The 24745-nt window shown below is 41.5% G+C and overlaps 1 protein-coding gene across 1 annotated transcript in view; it reads left to right on the plus strand.

The window, feature by feature from the left end:
- Positions 1-14381, plus strand: part of LOC145446669 (uncharacterized) — a 59289-nt gene extending 44908 nt beyond the window's left edge. The window contains exons 5-9 of the mRNA XM_080325020.1: positions 3489-3618; positions 13100-13235; positions 13305-13395; positions 13472-13754; positions 13820-14381. Of these exons, the coding sequence (XP_080181146.1) occupies positions 3489-3618; positions 13100-13235; positions 13305-13395; positions 13472-13754; positions 13820-13923 (744 nt within the window). The 3' untranslated portion in view covers positions 13924-14381. The remainder of the gene's footprint in view (positions 1-3488; positions 3619-13099; positions 13236-13304; positions 13396-13471; positions 13755-13819) is intronic.
- Positions 14382-24745: the final 10364 nt, after the last annotated feature.

The raw sequence follows: 24745 nt of genomic DNA on the forward strand, positions 1-24745 counted from the left end.
TGAAGTCGAAGTTCCCTTAAGCAAACAGTCGGATTCGGTACGTTTAAAGACTCAGGAGTCAGAGACGGAGTCGGAGTCAGTATATTGAACATGTATGGTGTCGGATTTGGAGTCGGTGGTGAAATTTATCGACTCCACAGACCTGATAGTAATAGATCCCAACTTCTGAGAGCGATATTCGATGCGCTGATATGGATTTCAGAAAATTCCATGGAACGAGTTGCTATTCTGAGTGACTCTTTGAGTGCATTGCTGTCATTGAAAAACCATCTTGGTGAAAATAACTATATTACCAATCAAATATTAGAACTAACTCACCATCTCTTACATGAAAGCCATAGAGATATTTCTTTTGTATGGATTCCAGGACACTGTGGTATTGAAGGGAATGAAGTCGCTGACCGACTTGCGAAAGAGGCTGCGGCCCATGACTTAGCTGACCAAAGTGTAGATCTTACTTCTAGCGAGGCCAACTCATTGATTCTAGGTCGCTGTAGGCAAGACTGGAACCAACGTTTCATCGAAACCGCCTCTGGAGCACATTTCAAACAGTTCTGCCCTAACATATACACAAAACTACCTACTTTAACCACGCCGTGCCGAAACGACCATTTTCAGATTACGCACCGGACACTGTCGTCTCAACTCCCATCTTAGTAAAATTGGATGCTCCGATACCCCTGATTGTACCACATGAAATGTTGAAGAAACTGCAGAGCACGTTATTATGGAGTGTGCAAAGTACGCTAACGAAAGATGCCAGTTTAGAGCTGCCGTAATGGACCTGAGAGTACCCTTCACCATGAAAATATAATAACTAGTGATTATATACTACCTTTGCTGTGGGAATTCCTTGCGAAGACAAAAAGACAGTACTAAATGTTTAGTTGACTGTATTTACTTATCGCAATATCGATTCGATTAGCAACCGTTACGTCGTGACGCAAAAGACCATAGTTGTTATATGCGTCACTAAAATTGCTTTTAAATATAATAATAATAATAATAATAAGATCCCAACTTATATCGTTTTACCTGCGGTAACTGTATTCAGCTGACCAATCATCATCAATAATTCCATTGTTCGCGAATAAAGGTGTTGCTACTTATTAAAATAAAACCCGGATGATCCGTGATAAAATTGTAATATGTTTCATCTATATATGCTTGAATAAAGTGTTTAAGTGAAAAGCGAAGCGTGCGGCCCGGTCGCAATTGGGAGTTTTAAATCCGGCCTGCGACGTAATATGAGTTGCATGGGCATCTCTTGTGTACAGGAAAGCGTGTTGCATTAGCATCCTGCGTATCGTGGCTATCCATGGTTATAGGAATAGATGTTGTAATACATAGGAACTTATTTAGTTACTGGCTACATGGTGAACCAACTTTCGTATTGGTTGCGGTGTGCACTTTACGGTGCCACCATAGTGTCCTATATGGTGTGGACACAGGCAAATCTCCCGGATCAGTGAAATTGGTCTACGTCATAGTTTCCATTTGGCTTAAGACTATTTTACGGTGATTTTTTACCGGCTTGCCGCTCATTAAATTGGATAAAACGGGTGTCAATCGGAAGCTGCCGCTGTACTGATTACGAAAATATAAGTTTTATTCCTCTCAGGGCCCTGGAACCCCCACAATCAGCCTCAGATTTTTCATTGTTATAGAAAATGGCATTGTGACGCAGAAATGCTGTATGGCTAGACGAGAGCGTAGCTCAAGTGCAAAGGAGCGGCTGCGCAGCGAGAGTGGGAATGCTCAGATGGCGTCGCGGCAATGAGCTTGTGTTTTGAAGTGCAATCACGTCTCAGAGAAATGTTGTGCTGTTGATACATTCTATAAGCGCTTTGGTAGAAGCGAGCACACATTACCAGCATTTCCTTGACTTGTAAGGGTAGAACTGGGTCCCCAGAATGCATTAGGGGCCTAGGAATTTCCGTGCATTCTCCATCAACCTGTAAAGATCTTTCTGTCTTTGCCCGCTTATTGTGTCGGGCCCCGGAAACACGTTGCGCTGTTGATGGCGAGTGTCGATAGTTTCTATAGTCGCACATATTACGAGCCTTTCGTTGGTTGACCTGTAAGGATAGGACTTGGTGCACAGAATGCATTTGGTCCTATGAACCTCGCCGTAGTACAAGTTCTTTGCCTTTACTGTCGTTCATGAGCAGCCAGGGATACAGTAATTAGCCATTTAATATGCTTCTGGTAGTTTTGCAACCGCTTCAACACAAATATATCATTTATTTCATGGCTGAGGTGGCACCAATAACATGGAGTATGCGTGAAAATTCGTAGGGCTCTAAGGCATTCTATGGACCCAGTTCTACCCGTACAAGTCAAGGAAAAGCTGATAATGTGTGCTCGCTTCTACCGAAGTACCTAACCTATAGAAAGAATCAACAGCGCAACGTTTCACTGCGATGCGATCGCACTTCGAAACACAAGCTCATTGCCGCGACGCCAGCTGACCATTCTCGCTGCGCAGCCGCTCATTCAGCCTCCTCGAGCTACATAGCATGGTTGCGTCATAATGCCCATCTCCATAACAATGAAAAAAATGAGTCTGATTGTGGGGGTTCCGGGGACCTGCACGGAATAAAACTTATATTGTCGTTATCAGTACAGCGGCAGCTTTTGGTTGATACCCGTTTTATCAAATTTAATGCTCGGGAAGTCGGTCAAAAATCACCGTCAAATTGCCTTTAGCCAAATGGAAAGTGTAACGTGGACCAATTTCTTTGAGCCGTGAGATTTGCTTGTGTCCAAACCATATAGGACACACTATGTTCCCTCTAATCTGCGCACGTGCGCAATTGCGCAGTGCTGACACGGTCTCTGCGCACGGAAAATCTAAGCTGCGCACATAAAATCCGAAGTGATGACCTTTTTTTAATCGGCACGTAGTGTTGTCCAACGGACCGCGTAGTGGGTTGGTGAGTGCGCACAGACTCGTGCAAAATTAGAGGGAACATTGGTGCCACACCATTATCTTGCCGTCCTAGCGATGCAAGGAAGTATATACTCCCCTTTTTATTGTCAGTTCTTGTCCACTCACTATCCGTATTCCTTCTTTCGTTTGTCAATATTTTTACCATATCAAAACACCACTAGATTGTAATTGAAAAAATATAGGAAGAGGTTGAAACGACTGCAGTAGTCTTTCAATTGGACACCCACCTTGGCCGGGAGCATGTCAATAAAACGCACGTTGGCCTGCACTGAATGGAATAACTATCCTGATATTATTTTGTATAAGCCTGTATTCGCGGCATAAATTATTGAAGATATTGCCATTCAACGTCGCTTTTTGCAGCCGAACATTGCTGTGCCTTAACGATAACGTGATCTAAAATTCGTCAAGAACCATATACCAGAACAGGGTATTTCTTTCCCTATCATCTACGGAGGGCGTTGGTGTTCATCGTGTAAAAACTGGAAAATTTTCACAAAATATTGATTACGCACATGAAGCACTTTCTTTACAGACTTTGCCAACCAATTACAAATCGAGGTCATCAGACAATGGAAAATCTGTCTCTTGTGAAGTGATATCAAAATTTTTATTAGCGGCGAATGAAAAGGCTTCATCTCCATTCGAGGATATTGTCGTTTACTGTGCGTATACATAACAGTATAGCAACATTTCCAATTGTTTTCGCAATCATTTTTGTTCTTTGTGGTCCATAACGATTTATGGCCGAATTTGTACATTTATACCTGGGATAGGCAACATACGACCCCCTGGCCGAACCCTGCCCGCAGTCATTGCCAAGGGTTTTTACGTCCGACATGTAGCAATAGAACATGTTGGCAACTTTGATCAGTCACAGATGTCTCAGAGACAAGTACTGAAGTACATAATAGGAATGGCGTGAGCCTTTGAAAGGTTCTGGTTCGTGTGAACGCGAAACGTCTCGAACGATTTTATGAGAACGCGAAAAACTGGAATAATATGACATTAGTATTGATAACAGGTAACTACCGGTTTCTATGCATGCTGCGGATACGATTTCAAAACTAAGTTCTATAGCAGTGGTCGGGAACCTATGGCTCGCGAGCCATATATGGCTCCTTTGGGTATAAGACATGGCTCTTTGAGAAATTTTTAGTTTTGTACTTAATTTATCAATATTGCAGCGACTTGTCAGTACATTTTCATGACAGCGAGAATAATTATTCGCAGCGCAAATATATATTTGAGAGGCCAAGACAGTGGGGTATCCAGGGTTAAGGGCTCGTACCGCCCTCTTTTCAAAGTCCCCGAATTTAAGTTGCTGCGGCACCGGTGACTAACACCACTCGCGAATTCGATCTACCCGCCATAGCCAGCGTAGAAATCTTGGATTGCACGATATCTTGATTGACGAATGAGAATATAGCTGACATGGCGACATTTGTAGGACTACGCAGTTTTGAAATACACAATTTCATCCTGATCTACACCGATAAATAAATGCCTTAGAAGTGACATTCACAATTACAAATTCAAATTAAAAACAAAGCCGTACCTATCCGTTTTCTTGATTGGTTATTAGCTTTTTAGCACCGCCGTAAAAATGTAGGTGTGTAACGCAACGTTACGTTACTCCGAAAATTTTAGGAGCGGATCAATATTCAGATTTTAAGAATGACCGCGACAATTACATTTGAATAATATCAGTGATCATAAATTCTAAGCTATTTACAACGAGTTGCGCTGTCACGGGTGAGGCTTGGCGTGCCTGTGTCTCATCTGGGTCTTACCTTTCCTTTCGCGCTTTATTTTCGAACAATAAATATGAAAATACCATGATTTTGGGAATAAAATTGTTCAAAATCTAGTCATTCAAAAACATCGATAGAATATACCAATAACCATTGAAGGGTTGACAATTTTCCTTCACTCATCCCTGACGACATCTGAGGACTGCCTCACTTGCCTCCCCTAACCTACGTCACTGGCGTATCACACGGCGGGTATGTATTGCTCTAATGACCATGTTTAGCTTCACTTACCCATTGTTGGCGGAAAAATATGGCGCACACTACGAATCCCATATATTAGTGCTACCAATACGTCGCTGATGTTCAATTGTGACGTAACAGTTGATTGACATGGATGGCTCTTTTGAAGTTACAATTGAAAATATTGGGTCAATATGGCTCTTCTGTCGAAAAAGTTCCAGACCACTGTTCTATGTGGCATAGCCAACATCCCAACTGGGCGGGGGTGGGGTATTCGGTTTTCATTAAACAACAGACATATCGAATCAAGATAGATCTAGCACGCAAAGCTTGCAGCAGCGAGTCACTAAATATTAAAGAATTGAAAAGTTGAAACTTTTCTAACAAAGTAAATAACTTTTTCGAATAGGGCCGAGTGCATGCTCTTTAGTGATTAATTTATTTCTCGATGTCAGCAACATACAGGGAGTCGTCCGATAGTTTGTACCGTACCAAGTAATTACGACTTGGTGTTCTAACGAAACACTAGATCAGTGCTCTTCAACCGGGGTGGTCGTACACCCTAGGGTGTACCAGAATTTGCAAAGGGTGTACCACTCGGATGGGGTGTACAGGGGTGTACCAGATCCTAATTACAATGAGCCGATGGCTAGCTATCACAAAGGCAGGTCTATTCGTCAGTACACGTTGACGCACAGGTTAATGAGCAATATGGTGCGATGTTTATCTCAAGTGTAAAACTGAGCACCGCTAGATTGTGATGTCATAAGCAAATATTTCTCCTATTCATTTAGCCGTCTGCAATTCACCAATGGTTCCGTTCGGTGTTGGAAAGGATGTAGTTAACATGTGTTCAGCTAGCTAGAGATTTGTCTTTTAGTGATTCTTGGGGAAACCGCCGCGACAGCTCAGACTTCTTGAATCGGTGCGTCCTTCTCGACGTTTAATAAATACTGCAATGCACATAAATGAACTGACGTAGCCAGCCAGGGTCGAAGCAGCTTCCTTGTTGAGATCGAAATCCTATTGTTTTAAAACGCCGATTTTATGTCCAATATTTCGCCATACATTTGCAATTTAGTATTTTGTTATTAGTGGTGCAAATTAGCGACAAACGACAGTGTATAGCGACATGCGATCTGAGGTTACTGACATCTCTTGCAGCCCGTGTGCCACTATCGACTTTGTGTGGGGCAGGCTTGATACGCAGTAGGCTGGAGTGCCTGCTATCTTCGCTGGTCTGAATTACCGCTTCTGCAGCAGGTAGCTTTACCTACTCTCTCATCGTTCGTAATGTCTCATGCTGTTTTGGGGCTGACACGAAATAAATTTTAATTTGCGTGGCGGGCGGCCTAACTGGCTGCAAATAGACTCTGAATCCCGTACTTGATTTGAGCTATTAGTAAAACAGAGATCAGAATAGGTGTGTCAAGGGTCGAGATATCAAAATATGGGAAATATCTGAATCATCTGAAGTTGCCAGAATTGCAGATCAGACTCGGAAATTTTGATTCGTGAAAATAATCCGTCGTCGCGGAGGTGGTGTACCTATTCGTTCGCGAAATGGAGTGATTGACAGCCGCTAATGCCTGGCCACGGCATTGGCGAATAGTGAATACGTAGAGTATTACCCGGAGATCTCGAACTCGCGAATTAACAGCGCAGCGGAACTCGCTGAAATTTTATAATAGCGTTTGAATGTGGACGTTTTATAACGTCAGTTATCCAACACGAGTAATATTGTGTGATCCAGGTATTGTCATGCTTTAGGCGTGTACTTAACTATATTGGTAAATTTGAAAGAGATTACAGCGGTTACCGTGTTCACGTGGTTGTTTGCCCCAATTTAAATAAACATGGACATACGTAAGTTCTTCAAGAAGCCCAGCGTAAGTGAAAGTGATAATTCTATTGAATCACGCAAGCCAGGCAATGTTGGTGAAACATATACTGAGACAAATGCAGAACAGTGTCCTGAAAGTATCACCAGCAACTTGCAGCAGCAGAGATCTGATTCAACGAAAACCATTCGAAAGAGCATGTCCGGTGCCGCCAAGAAACGCAAATGGAATGATGATTACATCCGGTATGGATTTTATCGCACAAAAGAAGAAATGCTGAACCCTTATCCGCCAGCACGCTGTTTGTTTTGTCCTGTCGTCCTTAGCAATAGTAACCTGGCTCCGCGGCATCTAAACAAACATTTAAAAACACAACATCCTAGTCACCAAAACAAATCAAATGCATTTTTTGAGGAATCTCTGCGTCATCAACAGAAGCAAGTTTCTTGCTTTGAAAACGAAGTAAAAGGAGTGAAAAAAGAATTAGCGATCGTTTCCCTAAAAATGACTCATGTTCTACTGAAGAAAAAGCGGCCATACACAGAGTTGGAATCCGTAGTTCTTCCTTGTCTTGAAATCGCAGCTGACCATTTGCATGGAGGTGAAAAAGCTCTCAGGAAAGTAAGAGCCGTTCCATTATCAGACACTACAGTTAAACGGAGAAGCGATGATATTTCTCAGGATTTGCTGAAACAACTAGTTGTAAAGCTTAAGGATGCCACTGCCTATGGCATACAGCTTGATGAAACGACAGATATTTCAGATGAAGCGCAATTGATTGTATATTGTAGGTTCGCTGATGCAGAAGCAGAAACTATTGTCGAACATTTTTTGTGCTGTGTAAAAGTTGGAGTTCGTACCACAGCTCAAGCCATCTTTGGTACGTTGAATAAATTCGTTGTGGAACATACTCTCGATTGGAAAAAGTGTAGATCAGTCACTACTGACGGAGCAGCAGCCATGCAAGGTCGTACAAATGGAGTTGTTCAGAAAATTAAACAAGTCGCACCGGATTGTGTGTCAAATCACTGCATGATACATCGAGAGGCACTTGTAGTAAAGAAATTAAACCAAGAAAAAAAGGTGGAATGTCCTCTGGAGATTGTTCTTCATGATGTTGTCAAAATTGTAAATTTTATTCGTTCACATTCCAAGACACATAGAATGTTTTCAGATCTTTGCAAAGACCTGGGAAAAGAAGTAATAAGGTTGTTATACCATACCGAGGTACGCTGGTTGTCCAGAGGAAAGGTCTTAAAGCGAGTATTTCAACTGCGGAAAGAGGTGCATTTTTTCCTGGTTCAAAAAGGGCATGTAATGGCTGCTAAATTTGAAGATATCTTTTGGGTTGCAAATCTGTCCTATTTAACTGCAATATTAGAGACCAACAATCAGTTGAATTTATCAATGCAAGGCAGAGGATTTGATGTATTTGAGGTTGCCAGCAAAGTTAAAGCTTTTAAATGTAAGTTGAAGTTATGGCAGAACAATGTTTCGAAATGTGGTTATTCAGATTTTGAATGTTTGAACAATTTCATCAAGAACAGTAATTGGGAAACCGATAACCGAAGCCTTGAATCAAAACTAAAGTCGACCGTACATCAGCATCTCGATGTGCTGCAGCAGAATTTTGAAGCTTATTTTCCAGAGGACGAATATTTGGATCTTGACTCTCTATTGTGGATCGTGCAACCTTTCACAAATGAAAGGTTGGATTTGGGCAACTTGACCGGCGAACTTATTGAACTACGATCAGATTTGGTTCAAAAGGCAAAGTTCAAACAGCTCAAAAGCTACACTGATTTATGGGTATCACTTCTTAAAATTCCGGAGTATCAAAATCTGAGTCAAAAAGCGATTACGATTCTTGTTCGCATGCCTACGACATATCTTTGCGAGCAAGGATTTTCGGCACTAGTTCAAATTAAATCGAAAAAAAGAAATTGCATCAAGGATGTCGATATGCTTATGAGAGGAGCACTCGAAAAAAGGCTACTGCCTAACTTCGCGCAGCTGGCGTACGAAATACAGCAGCAACGGTCGCATTGAATGTCTGGCATTATTTTGTAATTTGTATTTGAATGCACATTGGTCCATAAATTCGTTCGTTATATAATCATTTTCGTCAATTACAAACGCCACAAGATTGCGAGTAGTCTTTTAATGAGAGAGCTAGGCAATTTCGATAAAAAAAACATGTACAACAAATGTATTTAAAAGTGACATAACAGACATGTGTCGTTACGCTTTATCGATATATTAGATAATACGGTAATCTCGAGTCCTAATTAGTAGGCCTATTTAGCAGCTCCTATAGCTTGCTAATCCTTATGATAATTAGGCCCTTTACCGACTTGGGTGTTTTATATGAACAGGGGTGTACGAGTTTGGAGAAAACGTTAAAAGGGTGTACCACGTCAAAAAAGGTTGAAGAGCACTGCACTAGATATCTTAATCCAAATGTCCGTCAACACATCATACTTACGCTGTTTGTAGGAGTTTTACCACATAGGACTGTCAATATACATACTGATAGGAGATTGGAGATAATCAAACAAGCTATATATTAGGGATGGTGTGAACCTCTGAAAGGTTCAGGTTCGTGTGAACGCGAACCTTTTTGAAAGGTTCTGTGTGAACACGAACGTGAACCTCGTGACGTGACGTGAGGTCATATTGCTAATTCCAACCCTTTCTTTCAATGAAGTGATAGCCTATGCCCTATGTTAATGTACACCAGGGCCGTCCAACCCGTGGCCCGCGAGATGGTTTTGAGTGGCCCGCGAGATGGTTTTGAGTGGCCCGCGAGGTAATTTCCGAAATTTCTAATATCATCAAACATGGATCGCACAGATTGTGAACTTGCAAGGCCAACCAAAAATTTTATTAGTCTGGTCGCAACACTTGAGATGTGATGAATAAAATATCAGTTTCGACTCATTGACCGATCCATCAACCATTCACATATTGGTAGCCTATATCTTCGTACACTACAATACAGCAGAATAATTTGCGATAGATTTATCAAAGGTAAAAAATTTCTACAAGTTTAGCGCAATATGTTGTCACTCGATTATTTGTTTTTAAAATTGTTGCCCTTTTGTGAAAATTGAAGAACACCCAATGTATCAGATTGAGTCTAACTATATTCGCGATTACGAGACAAAGTGTCGTTCAACATATGCGACCTTGCGTTTGCGCTCGCAGTAAGACCGTCGACTATGAAACCTAGGCACGAAATGATTAACGCATGTTGATCGCAGCTTCCAATATCGATATGCCCATGCGTCGAATAGCCCAGCCCTCGCAAACTTATCCCAACGATATACAGCAGGCCCGCAACATAGTCAAGTGACAATATTATTGACCTATGAACTTTAAAAAAATTTCGAGCTTCGCGCGGATGGTGGCCCGCGCAAAAGTTCGTCAATCGGATGTGGCCCTTTGGCTGAAAAGGTTGGTCAGCCCTGATGTACACGATGCCTGGCGAAGATTCGGCCCACATATTGCCACAATGCTGAAGTACATATCGGCGTTTTGAACGTCGCTAAATGTATCAACCGCGGTAATCAAAGGATATAGTAATTGCATAAAATCAGTACATTCCGTCGCTTTGCCAACAATTTCGACGAGGACTTACCAAGGAATATAAGCTTACGCCTCGGTCTTAGCCAGACCGGACAATGTGTTCGGAGTCTGAGTATCGCTACATTGATATTGAGCAGAGTGTACAACGGGTTTCTATACTCTCTACCGATACCACAAACAACAAGTTATGCAGCAGTAGCAAGCACCTTAATCGCACGGATTTGGTTTTAATGATACAGTAAAGATATGAAGTCAAGATTGACCCAGTACGAACGTTCGATTTTTTACATCAGAAGACGATATCAATGTCATTGATTGGTTGAATAAGCATCATTCGCTGACTACGTATATCGATTGCGGGTCAAGCTCACAGCAGAGAGTCACTAAATATTCATAAACGGAAAGCTGGATATTCCGAGAAAAAGCAAGTAAAACTTTTAAGGTTGTCGAGGTGCATGGTGCATGCTCGTTTAGCGTTGATTTTTTATGCTGCCAGCACCATGCATGGAGTGGCCCGCAGTTGAAATGCAATGAATTTGAGCCAAAGATCTTATAATGGAGTGAAAATTATAATTTACCAAAAGGTTCACAGTGCAGAACCTACCAAGGTTCTGTTGTGAACGCGAACCTCTAAATTTCCGAGGTTCACACCAGACATGGGGTGATTACTTCATGAATGTAATCGATTGCGATTACGATTACTTCGGAATCACGCGATTACGATTACGATTACGATTACAGCAAAATCAGGAAGTAGTCGATTACGATTACGATTACATTGGAAAAGTAATCACGATTACTCACGATTACATTTATTTGGCATCTTAGTAGTTATATTGGAAGACAATACATGGATTGCGCTGAAAAGGCCTAATGAGATAACATATTTCTTTAAAACAGATGCGACATTTGCTTGTTACGTCACAATGCACATATTGCCCATTTTATAAAGGACGATTTATCGCACCCAATGATTTGCATTATTGCCAGGTCCATAGCTGCTGCACCCCACATGCTCCAATAGGGTGTGGAGCGTGCTCGGAGGGGACTCAAAAGTATTTCGTGAACCAACATAAATTATAGCGTATTCTCTTGAAAGTTCTCTTTGAGCTTTGCCATTTAAATGTCTCTAGATAGCTTGATTTCGAAGTGCAAACGTCTCCCCTCAAGAAATAAAGGATGCATAACTCATAGTAATAGGCATTATGGTGCCAGTCAATACCGCGCCCCGACACACCAAAAGACATATGCAGTTTAGGCCAACATGCGACTCTACGAAGTGTGCTATCAAAGAAAGACGTTGGCCGAAATTTGGGGTATGTGTCCATTGTCAATAGCCGCGCTGGGTGGGCGTGACTAACAGTTCGGTCCTTCCAATCTTAGCCCACGATGCAAATGCCACGCAGGCACCCACAGAGCATTAGACATGACAATTTGTGTGTGCGTCTCACGAAAGTTTTTCTTTTAGTCTGCTAAGTTTGGGCCACTACAATATCTTTTGACTATATAACAGACCGGAGGTCACGAATTAACAACATGCACTACAGTAATTATTGCAAGATACCAGATGTTATAATTATGGATTACGCGCCCCCTGCTCTTCAGGTAAGTCTGACCATCGGAGGCTGAGATAGGATTAAAAATGCAATATAATGCAATTACCAATGTTATTGACGAAATTAAATCTTCAAGTTAAAAATTGACTACCCTTTGGGGGCCCAAGACCAACGTTTGGAGTGGGGGACGATTTTGCTGTTTTGATCCAGATTCTAGCTACAACCCACGCTAACATGGATATACTATAAGCCGGTGGCTATGGCGGCAGGTCCAAATCTTCAGTAAAGAATTGTGAAATAGCAATTGACGCCCGTTTGGAGTAGAATAATATGAGAATAAGAGAAGGTGAAAATAAAATTCTGTCTTCAACTTAATACAGATAATGTAATGCAAGCTGCCATATTACGAGAAACGGCAAAAAACGGCGCGGTTATGATATATATCAGCAGCTGTTGATTTTTAATGCTTTGTTGTGGAAACCGTAATATTTTATTTGATGAGTACAAAATTTCAAATCTTTGTCTGGTGTACGTTCGTACCAGCACATATAGGCTTACTGCTCGCCAAGCAGCAACGGTCAAATTGCGTCTAACTAAGCATAACCAAACATCAATACAAAAGTTGCTATTCTAAACTAGGCAGAGAGGGGATTAATTATCCTGCAGCGAGGTAGTGGCGTATGAAATATATTGATAACCCGATATACTGAACGGTGGGTGTTTTACAATCACACTAATGTACATCGACTATCTATTTACTATAAGTGTGGAATGTGGATACTTCTTACGCAAAGACGAGCACAGCTAATAGGCTACTTCTGACGTAATAATGAGCAATGGCATTTGAAAATCAGACGTTTGTGACTCAATAACTGGTATAATATATCTTGCTTGTTAACGAATGTTCAGTTTATGTCACAGTCGTCGTACAAATAAAAAGTAATCGTTCTTTCACAAAGAAATCGATTAAATATGCGATGTAGTCGATTACGATTACGATTACTTCGGAATTTTTTCGAATGTAATCGATTGCGATTACGATTACTTGAAAATGCTGTAATCGTCGTAATCGATTACGATTACTAATCGCGATTACCCCATGTCTGGTTCACACACAGAACGCGAACGTGAACCTCACGTTCACACCATCCCTACTATATATTACAGACCCACCAGAGAGATCTTTCTTATCGACGGAATTCGCTTCGATTCAACTCAACTCTACGACTATTCTTCATTTCGCATTCCACGCTAATCCCTTAGGCGGCACACCTCGGTTTACTTTCGAGGATGACAGAGGGAAATGGTGCGTCGATTGCGTAGCATTGGTTACTTAACTACCATTCCAGCGAAAACAGCGTTTTTGCTTCCCTGAAAACGATGACTTGCTATCGCGATTATTTCATTTGAAAGAATACCACTCACAGCACACGATTCATATCTATACATTTGAAATCCAAGTTGTGAGTTATACCAATGATTCATTTAGTACCGGACCTGAATGCATTACACTTTGGCTTGAGTTCATTGTTTTCACAGACAAGCGGGGCAGATTATGGTAATTACAATATATGCGCATCAACATCCGTGCCGGTGGGACGATCATGCTCGCAATTAACTGTATCCAATCAGCTACGTGTTCTGTGTTCTGGTTCTCCATCACTTCTCATGATTGTTTGCTATGTCTTAACTGTCGTATTACTTTGCTTCCTAAGCTGCGTTGTTTCATTTCATGTTTTGCGAAGAAGAAATAACATGCATTCCAATTCGGACAAAGCCAAGAAGAGCGAAACGTTGGAAAGCAGTAACGAAGAATGCGCCGGTATTTTTGTAATTTTTGTAATACACCTGGAACCTAATGCTTCATGGCGATTCATCCTAATTAAGAATACGAAACAAAAAGGTGCGATGCAGACTACAAAGAAACCATCCCTGGTCCACGGATCTATGAAAGTACTGAACTGCATGCGTGTTATGAGGAAGTGCATTAGCAAGGATGAAATTCAACAATTAGGATTGCACGTAACTCAATTCGGCACAATGGACTTTTCCCGCCTGAACCTAAATTTCAGACCGAGTTAAACTGACATACCTTCCAGTTACAATTTGTTCCAGTCTTATTGTCTGCATTGATTTTTTTTTCATTTACATCATTAATTTCAGCGGCGATTGATGATATTTTCGCTTTTTGCATTTTAGAGTGTAAAACACATATTAAAACATTGCAAATGCCAGAATTTGTCGTGAGTTTGACCGTAGGCTATATCCTAAATCACTGCTAAATTATTTATCCGTTTTCGTGAGGACTCCACGTACTCATTGCACCAGAGTCTAGCCCAGTGGGCGGGAAGCTATGGCTTGTGAGCCATATATGGCTCATTCCCGCATAAGATATGGTTATTTGAGAAATTTTTAATTTTGTGCTGAATTTATCAATATTGCAGCAACTTGTTATTACATCTTCAGCACAACCAGTATAATTATACTTGAGGCAGTATAAACATGTCTTTGAGACGTTAATACGGTGGCTTATTCAGGGTTAGGGGCTGAGACCCCCTTTTCAAATTTCTCAAATTTAAGTTGCAGGCGATCAATATCACTCACGAATTCGATGTACCAGCCTCGAAATCTTGGATTGCACGATACGTTGATTGATCAGAGACTAAGAGACATAGTGGCGCCTGTATCACGATGCAGTTTTTATATACACATTGTCTTCCTGATCTACGGCGGGAAATTATTTTCCGTGGAAGTGACATTCACAGTTAGAGGAGACCGGGGACAATTGTAACACTTTTTGTATTTTGTAACATTACGTATTTTTTCTCGTGGAAATTTCACTTCTAAAGGTTTAGATATAGAAGCCAACAACTCGATAGTTGACATAAAAACGAAAATGGAACCCAATCAACAATCAATCATTGAAATTTTGGGTCTCGAAAATCGCCGATCAAATCCCAAGGGCAATTGTACCGCTAATGCGGGGCAATTATAACAGTGTTATTTATAAATAAAAACAAACGGAATAAACAACGAAAACGAATGTAATATTGCATTAAACTAAAGAAAAAGAAGTTTGAAGGCTTTCAGGCTACCCCCATCGTATTTTTGCCTCCGAATACGGTATCACCTTTCGTGCCTTCTTCATGAGCTAAAAGTGCACCAGAAACACATTCATTCCATCATCTCCCTACACATGTTCGGCCTCGTCTTCCAATGTGCTGTTGTTCAGCGTGCATAATGGTTGGGCAATTGGGCATTCGGTCTCCTGCGAAGGTGCGAAACTGACCTGGTTAAACAGGACACAGCATTGTGTGGCGTCAAAGCAAATGGCATTCTTCTGTTCTTTACAAAATTAAAATAAACACCAAATGACAAAATGTAAGAGCCATGCTCAAAGTCAGGGGATAAGGATTCAGTCATGGGAATATTCTTAAGTGACCATGGAAGGTCGACCCACAAAAAGTCGATCAACATGAAAAAGCGTGGTAGAATCAATTAACGAGGTAGTATCTGTTCTGGTATTGAACTTTTGACTGTTGCAAGATTCATCTGCGTAGATAACTGGCTATACCACCATATTAACAGAGATATTCAGCATTGAAAAGATATTGTAGCCGGGCAAAAGTAACAGGGTGTTACAATTGCCCCTGGCACTCTCGACCAGTGGTTCCCAACCCTTTTTGGTGTCGGAGCCGAATTTCAAATTTCAGAGTACGTTTGGAGCCGCACGAATACACTCATTATTAACTATAAAAAAAATTAAAGCATTAAAGCACGTACCAACCAAATAGCAACAAGAAAAAATCATGTAAATGTCCGATTTGGCATTGGCTTCGAGCTTCAAGAAGTGTGTCAAAGCGAGGCGTAATTGAAGAGAATTCAGGACGCAGTAGCTTCTTGAGGTGGTCATCGGTCAATCGATTGCGGTATTGATTTTTTATTCCGACCATTTTGCTAAAAAGTGCTTCACATACATAAGTTGATCACAATAGAGAATCGTTTTTCTGGGCATTGGTTATCCAGTTGGGATACTTTTCCTCTGGAACTTGACTCCAAAATTCAAGTAAGTCTTCACTTTTAAATAATTGCTTGATCTCGATTTCTGACTGCATGTCTCTCCATTCAAGTTCAAAATTACTAGAGGCGGTGGCCACACTACCTGCAATAGGATTTGAAAACATTTTCATCGTGGAAAAGAAAGCATTCATTCCGTCAATGCGGTGGTTGAGCTCATCAATAAAGTTGCTGAAAAGCCTGTTGTATGCATCAAATTATCCATTGGTTTGATGGTCAGATATCGTTGGTCAATGTGTTGTAACACCGCCTGCACTTGAGTCTGGTGGTGAGCTGACTTAAATTTGAATGCCGATCCGAACGTGAGAACGAAATCATTGCCGAGTAGAAAATCGCTACTCGACAGCAGAGGAATTGGTCTCCACCCTTAATAATAAACTCCATACTCCTAGCCAAGCAAGGGTAATTTTTTATTATGAATTTAATTTTTTTGTTATAAATTGATTTTTTAGTATTATTGTGGGAATTTCAAACGTTAATGGGAGCCGCAAGAAGGCTAGCTGAGAGCCGCGGCAGGGAATCACTGCTCTCTTCCAAGATTAGTGTCTCAGTATGGTACCTTCCCCATGGAAGTCGTAGTTTTCCTATCATCACGGTAGACTATACTAACATTGCTCCAGCTACATATATTACGTTGTTACCACTTGAGGCCTTATTCTACTGAACAAATTATTCGGACCAGAAAATATTACTCAAGTGTCCAAAATTTCGTTTTTTTACAAATTATTCCGGGGTTTCGCGTCGTAGCTCAGCGTACCTTCAGGTATGTTTGGAGACATAACTACGGCATGCGCACTCAAAATATTAGGGCGATTTCTCCAACCTACTAGCGGTTACATTTGCCCGCGATCTCCCTATTTGTTTCATTTGACCGTTTATGATTCACAATGAGCAGACAATTGGCCTTCGTCAACATTAGGCCTATAAAGTAGGCTACAAGGTGACAAAAGTCAAATTATAAGTTCACCGACATTGCAAATATCTACGATACCAACAAAATGCAGGTTGCAAGAAATTTTGACTTTGTAAACAATTTAGACAATTTTTGACCTAACGACTCGATGTTGACGAAAATTTGACTTTTTTTGCAGCGTCAAAAAGAATCGCCCTTATGTTTACGTAACTTATCACGAGGGCAAGTTTTTACAACTTTTGCATCTTTTGTTACAGATTCCGGCAGCTTCCTATATACTCTCAGTTTAGGTAATATGTTTTAAGCTGTTTGGAGACATTTTATATCTCAACTTGTAGCAACTTCTCCCCGATTTTCATGCCAATTTCTACTGTAAATTATATCAAATATTGTGCAAAATGGCAAAATGTAAAGGAATTATATAAAAGAAAACGTGCAATAGCACTATTTTGGTATGGTTCTATTCTCTTTAAATTGCATAACAATGAGGTATATGATGGATTGACTGCATCTCAATGTCACCTATGACGCAATCGCTTGCAAGCTAAAAGTTCAACCAGCCATCCAATCACGATCGTGCCTAAACTACACGAAATTAATCGCTTAATTAATTCTCAGTCGTTTAAATTCGAGGTATAGTTTCCCATTTCACGGACGGCAGGCGAGACCGCCGTAAATTACATTTTCACCAAGTCACATTTATTTAAGTACATTTATTTTGTTAAATTCGCCATTACCTAGTTTTGCTACAATGCCTTGAGTCAAGTTGGCCGACCAAGGAGTTCGGGCTGTGGTATTTGACAGTCATGCAGGAGCGGACGGCAAAATGCTGGACGTCCCATAACAGCCTCTGTTTGAACGCCACGAAATCCAAATTATTGGTCGTGAAATCCCGGGACAACCAAACCGTTGACATCGCTGACCAAACAATTCCCAAATATACCTCGGTGTTTTACAGAATTCGGATATTTCTTGGAAGAGTCACGCGCAATCGCTAAGACCTTAATTATCGAAGGTATGGAACTTGTTCTGCCGTCTTAGTCACTCTCTGCCGATTCGGGTTCCGTTGATATGTTCCAATCAAAGTTGCAATACGGAATTCTCTACTGGGATGCTGCCTGCAAGAATACTAATGATCCACTGCAAAAACTACAAAATCGTATTCTCGGTATCTCTGCCTATTCTCCAAGAGGGCCTGGATGTGCAACTGATAAATTGCTCTACTCAAAAGATTTGGTGTTCTAAACATTGAAGACATGAGGAAGCTAGAAATTGCCAAGTTCATGTACCAGTTCCATTGCCCTCACAGTCCCACAAATTTAAACGACTACTTCACCTCGGAATCAAGAGCGCACAACTACAACACACACGTGCGTCCTCAAAGAAGTCACCATATGATCAGGTCGGAATACATGGAACGCATTGTTCTATCAAGTATGCCGAACCTAAAGTGTGGAACAGCACCTCGCCGGCTATCCGACAGTCGTCGAGAATGTCCACATTCAAATCGAAGTACAAGCAATTTCTATTGCATTAATACTAGTCAGCCCTCAAGATTTCCGGACCACAATCTGACATATCGACCTCGCCTACCGACTAATGCAGCATTAATTTTTTGTCGCTTTTTTGTTATCCTTTCTTAAATCAAGTATGCATGCTTCTTATTTACATGCTATGGGCCAAGGTAGGTGTCTGATTAAAGACTACTCCAAGTCATTCCGGCACCCCCCTATCTTTTCATTATATCGCCATCTCTGGTGTGTTGATTTAATAAAAATAATAAGAAATGATGATGATGCTGTCATGTAGGTTTTAAACCTAAAGAGCCAGTGGCGGCTCGTCCTATAGGGCAACTGGGGCATTGACCCACCTAAAATTCTGTTCAATAACAATTTAACCATTTATAGACGCACAGCGCTCAATATATATCGAGATCACAGCGAAACCCGCGTTCTTCTTGTGCTTTCGCTTGCAAATGCCCATACATAGCGAAGTCTCCGCGAAAATCGAATTCTCTTCTGTGTTTTCGCTTTGTGAATGCCTAGCCGGGGCTTGCCCCGGTAGCGCTCATAACAAGCTTTCACTATCTATTGTCTCAAAGCTGCGCACAATTAAGAAACGTTGCTTTACTCTCTCCTATTCGTAAAATGGCCGAGCAACCGGGGCAAATATGCTTGCTCGCCCCTAAGGTGTGATGTAACAATCGTATCTATATCTGAACTCGGATACCGTGATATGCGTTGAGTCGACCGTTGCTGGTACAGGTCGATTTTGATGGTGTTTCACACCATGATAATTCTTGAAACTTGGTATGTCATGTCGTGATGGTGGTATTTAACACTGTCCTAAGTTTCAGGGTTTCTACTCAAAGTTTAGGGTAGTAATTCCGTTTCCAAAGTCGAGTGTGTGCTGATCGGTCATGTATCGCAAACATATTTCACGCAAAGCCGGTATTGGTCTCCATTGATTTTAACGATGCTCCTTAGCTAGATCCGTCATGAACTTTTACATGGCATGTCTTGATTTTAGTATCGAACGCTGTGCCAAGTTTCAAGGTTGACACTCAATGATTAGGGCAGCAATTTCGTTATTAAGTTCGAGTATGGTAGAGATGTGCGCTGATCTGACACTTAGCCTACCTAACGCATTGCGGATTTCACGCAAAAGCCGGTGTATCTGTGTTCCATACTGAGATAGGTGATGAGATGATGATATCATGAAACAGTTTACTAACATCCTCGGTTTGCATTCAAATATTTAGTTTTATTTTATATTCTCTAATGTCAATTTCACCGTGGAATGGTGGCCTTCGGGCCATTTGCTCACAATTACAACCCCTGTCAAGCGCGATAGCTGTTTCGTTTTCGATGGCGGCTAACAGCTGATCGCTTGATCAGCCGATTCCTCAGTAAATATTACGCAGAATTCGGCGTTGATCTGTTCGTATTAATTTTGACAGTGTACCATACCGAAAACGGTCATGAGGCTATACTTCTCGATGATTTCATGTAACAGTGTACCAAGTTTTCGGCTTTCATCCACGTATTTATTCGGTAATATATTTTCCGAAGGCGATTTTGCAGCAGACATATAGACACTATAGACCAGTGGTTCTCAACCTTTTTCACCTCGCGGACCGGTAAAATTGCATAAAACGTTTGGCGGACCGGTGAATTTTCCAAATTGAAATGAAGCCAAAATGTAAAATATGCCACCGTTTTCTGCAATTAGGCTATATGGTGTTACAGAGTGACTTTTAGAGGGTTTTGATCGTAATTAATTATCGTCATATGATTTTATGGTAGTGAGTCTGCTGAGTCGAGGTAAAATTGCCTTATCCAGATAAACGTGCTACCGCCAAGTCGTCTATAGTCTTTCGCGCCGAAGGCCGTGGGTTTAACCAACCACGCTAACTCAAATAATATTCTTCTCTTTGACAATATCGAGAGAAGAAGCATTTCGGAGTCGAACCAAGCACCTTGTCGTGCTACCTTGCTTATTGCCCACTGCCAGACGCAGGCTACTCTGGCAACTATACGAACACAACGCGTACCGCAAGAAAACACTTTACAGCAGCGTGGGCCATTCGCAAATCCGGGCCGAAAAAACACTTCGTCAGCCGACCCCAGAAAACGCTGGTTTTGAGCCCCCGCAGGGCGATAATCCAGACTTCAAGAGGCTTCGTCCCCAGACCCTACATTTGGGTCGATGTTTTCCCCTATACTTGTGAGCACATTCATTCTACTATGTAAAAGCAGAGAGTTTATGTAATAGCTTAATCGCGCCGATAGCGAAAATTTTCGATCATTCATGACTGAATCGTTTTTCTCGCAGCCGATTTTTTGGCACACCTTTCGGAGTCACATGTTAGCCTAAACTTCATTATGTGTTGGTACGTCGTGGCGCGGAAATGGCTGATGCCAAAATCACGATTTCTCTAAATCATGCGTATTTCTCGGAGAAGGGCACCTAATAATCAAGACATTTAGTGACACTAAATCGCGCAAACCGCGAAAAGAAATTGGAATAATGTTGGGAAAAGTTTCAAAAGATACGCTATGATTTATGTTAATTTGCAAAATAATTTTGGGCCCGTTTCAAGCTCGTCCCCTCTTCAATTTGGCGGCTTGGGGTGCCCCAGTTATGGTCCTGCACAATACGAATGAATCGGAAATGAATGATATGGATATGATAATTGCATAAGATCAGTACATTCCGTCGCTTTGCTAACAATTTCGACGACGACTTACCAAGGAATATAAGCTTACGCCTTAACGGTCTTAGCCAGACCGGACAATGTGTTCGGAGTCTGAGTATTGCTACATTGATATTGAGCAGAGTTTACAACGGGTTTCTATACTCGCTACCGATGCCACAAACAACAGCAAGTTATGCAGCAGTAGCAAGCACCTTAATCGCACGGATTTGGTTTTAATGATACGGTAAAGATATGAAGTCAAGACTGACCCCGTACGACCGTTCGATTTTTACATCATAAGACGATATCAATGTCATTGATTGGTTGAATAAGCATCATTCGCTGACTACGTATAGCGCTCGTGATGTTGTGTGATTGTGGGTCAAGCTCGCAGCAGAGAGTCTCTAAATATTCACAAACGGAAAGCTGGATATTCCGAGAAAATTTTGCAACAAAGCAAGTAAAACTTTTAAGATTGTCGAGGTGCATGGTACATTCTCGTTTAGTGTTGATTTCTTATGCTGCCAGTACCATGCATGGAGTGGCCCGCAGATGAAATGCAAAAAATTTGAGCCAGAGATTATAATGGAGTGAAAATTACAATTTACCAAAAGGTTCACAGTGCAGAACCTACCAAGGTTCTGTTGTGAACGCGAACTTCTAAATTTCCGAGGTTCACACTCAGAACGCGAACGTGAACCTCACGTTCACACCATCCCTAGTATTTACATTATCAATGGACAAACCATTAACATTGCTTCTTGAAATTAAGGGATAAAATTGTAATATACGTGGCGGACCGGCAGTAATGTCGTCGCGGACCGGCACCGGTCCGCGGACCGGCGGTTGAGAACCACTGCTATAGACCGTAAGCCGTATGTGTCGTGTGACAGTCTCCAGCCTCAAGGCCAGAATCTCCCAAGCTGTACCGGGACCGAATTTCCGAGGCTGCTATCCGTAGTTCTTCAGAATGATGTTTTGGATTCAATATGACATTTCCTTGCCCAATCTATGAGATAACAATTGCGTATGTGTTCGAACTCGTTGACCTTTCCAGTTAGGCATACGCAATCTCTCGATTTATAGTCATTTCCATTTCTGCAGATAAGTAGTCAGGTCAAGTGCGAACATGAATCGTGTTGAATCTTTGCTCCGTACGCCGTTTAGCCAGCTGCCTTTAGAGCAAAAATTAGAGGTAAAGCGACTAGGTCCGTATCAGCCTAGAAATTGCCCATTGATCCAATCGTACGCCGGAGGAAAGCGCACTTGTGCCTTTTCTTCAGCGCATTTCGATAAAAATGAATGGCTTACTTATGGCGAGGATAAAAACGCCTTGTTTTGCTTTTACTGTCTTTTATTCGACAGTGCCGGTACCGGAAGCAGTGGCTCTTGTTGGAACAAAATTGGTTATCGCGATCTGAAGCATTTGTCAGAGCGTCTGAAAACGCACCAAAAATCCCAAGTGCACATGGCTAGTGCAGTTAAATATAAATTGTTTGGCAGAGTAAATGTTATGTCGCAGCTCAATGAAAGTTATCGCGTATCAGTCTGCAAGCACAATGAGCTTGTAGATAAGAATAGGCATGTTCTCTCTCGGGTGATTGATGCCATTAAATTTATTGGAGTTCATGAATTGCCCCTTCGAGGCCACGATGAGAAGGAATGCTCTCTCAATAGGGGGGTATTTTTGGATCTAATTAAATACACGGCTTCCATTGATAGCATTTTGCGCGAACATCTCGACACCGCGACAGTAGCTAAGGGTACCTCAAAGACTATTCTAAATGATGTGCTTGATTCGATATATCACATCTATCTACAGCATTTGTTTACCGAGATTGTTGACGCTGAATTTCTATCTATTCATTTTGACGAAACAACTGACATTACGTGTTTGTCACAACTAGTCGTGATTTTTCGGTTCACGAAATTTGGTATGCCAGTCGAACGATTCCACAGCTTTGTGGCTGTTGACGATCGCACTGCTGTCGGAATTTCTTACGTATTAAAAAAAAACATTACAGCCCTATTCAGTTGAGTCGAAACTTATTGCGCAAACCTACGACGGCGCAGCAGTCATGAGCGGATCGCGACATAGCGTACAAGTTTTAATGAAAGAAGTTTACACGCATGCGCATTTTTTGCATTGCTACGCGCATCAGCTCAATCTTGTAGTGAAAAAAATGTGCTTAGGAATATCTTCTGTCAAGATATTCTTTGCAAATCTTTCAGGGTTCTCCTCCTTTTTCTCTGTTTCGCCAAAGCGATCTGATCTATTGCGCGACATATGCAAGCACCGGTTACCTAGATGCGTATCAACACGGTGGAACTTCCAATCCAGAGTTGTGCAACGAGTGTCAGAGAGTAGGGTGGAGCTTCTGGAATGCTTCTCAGTGATTGAGAGCTCTCCTGTCTGGGATGATACTTCCATACGTGAAGCGGCGGGGCTTAAACGACTCCTGGAAGACGAAGAATTTTTGTTCTTTTTGAAGCTTTTTTGTGACATCTTCATGCACGTCGATACACTGTACAGCACTTTTCAGTCGCGTATGGCCGATGGTATTACTGCGCAATTGTGTATTGCACATGTTTGTGAGGCAATTTCGCATATCCGGGCGAATGTACACTTCGCTGGTGACACAGCGCTTTTACGTCGTGGGATAAGTGTGCAAAACCTGCTTGTTGCGGCTTACGAATGTTTCGATATACTGATGTCCCAAATCCAACATCGTCTGAATAGTGACCAGTTGGTTACTTTCGCCCTGTTAAATCCGAGAAATTTCCCTGCCTACAAAATTCATTTTCCTTCTGGACTACTGCGCAGCGTGCCTCGTTATTACCCGATGATCGACATTGCTCGGTTGGAGAGCGAGTTGACTTGTTTGTATTCTAACACATCCTTTTCGGAAATTAAAACCACTAGTGAACTTTCAAAATTCCTAGTTGAAAATTCGCTTTCGATCAACTTTGCTACAGTAACTAGCTTTCTGAATATCATTTTGACCACCCCGATTTCATCCGCGGAATCCGAGCGCAGTTTCAGCACATTGAAACGTATCAAGACCTTTCTCAGAAACAGGATGGGCCAAGATAGGCTTAATGCGTTGGCTGTTCTCTCGATTCACAACGACGTGGTTCTGGGAATTCCAGATTTCAATAAACTCGTTATTGAACATTTTGCTAATAAGAAATCACGTCGCGCACAATAGTTATACAAGACATAAATTAATGCTGATGGGCGGACGACTGTACACATCATGTTCTTTCCGAATAATTTCAATCAAGTGAGCCCAGGTAACTCAACCATGTCTATGGATAAGGAAAAGTGAGTGGTTTTCCTCCTTATTAGGCTACTCGAGGCACACTGACAGTTAATTTACCGATATATTTTGTTATGGCTGTGGAAAAAAAGTGAAAAATTCATCAAGATGAAATAATTTATTCATGAAATTGTTTAATGCGATATGTGCTCGCATTTCAATTTAACACAATGCTTTGATTCCTGCTTGAATGATGGCAGGCAGACAGACTCGTAATTAATCTTCCATGGATAACAGCTGGCTTTTTATAATGTTTTACGTTTATGGGTGCCACCGCTTTGATTGCCTATCCCCTGGTCGTAACG

This window comes from Botryllus schlosseri, chromosome 9, assembly GCF_051294905.1.
Source record: "Botryllus schlosseri isolate E-star chromosome 9, Bs_hap1, whole genome shotgun sequence".
Classification (NCBI taxonomy): Eukaryota; Metazoa; Chordata; class Ascidiacea; order Stolidobranchia; family Styelidae; genus Botryllus; species Botryllus schlosseri.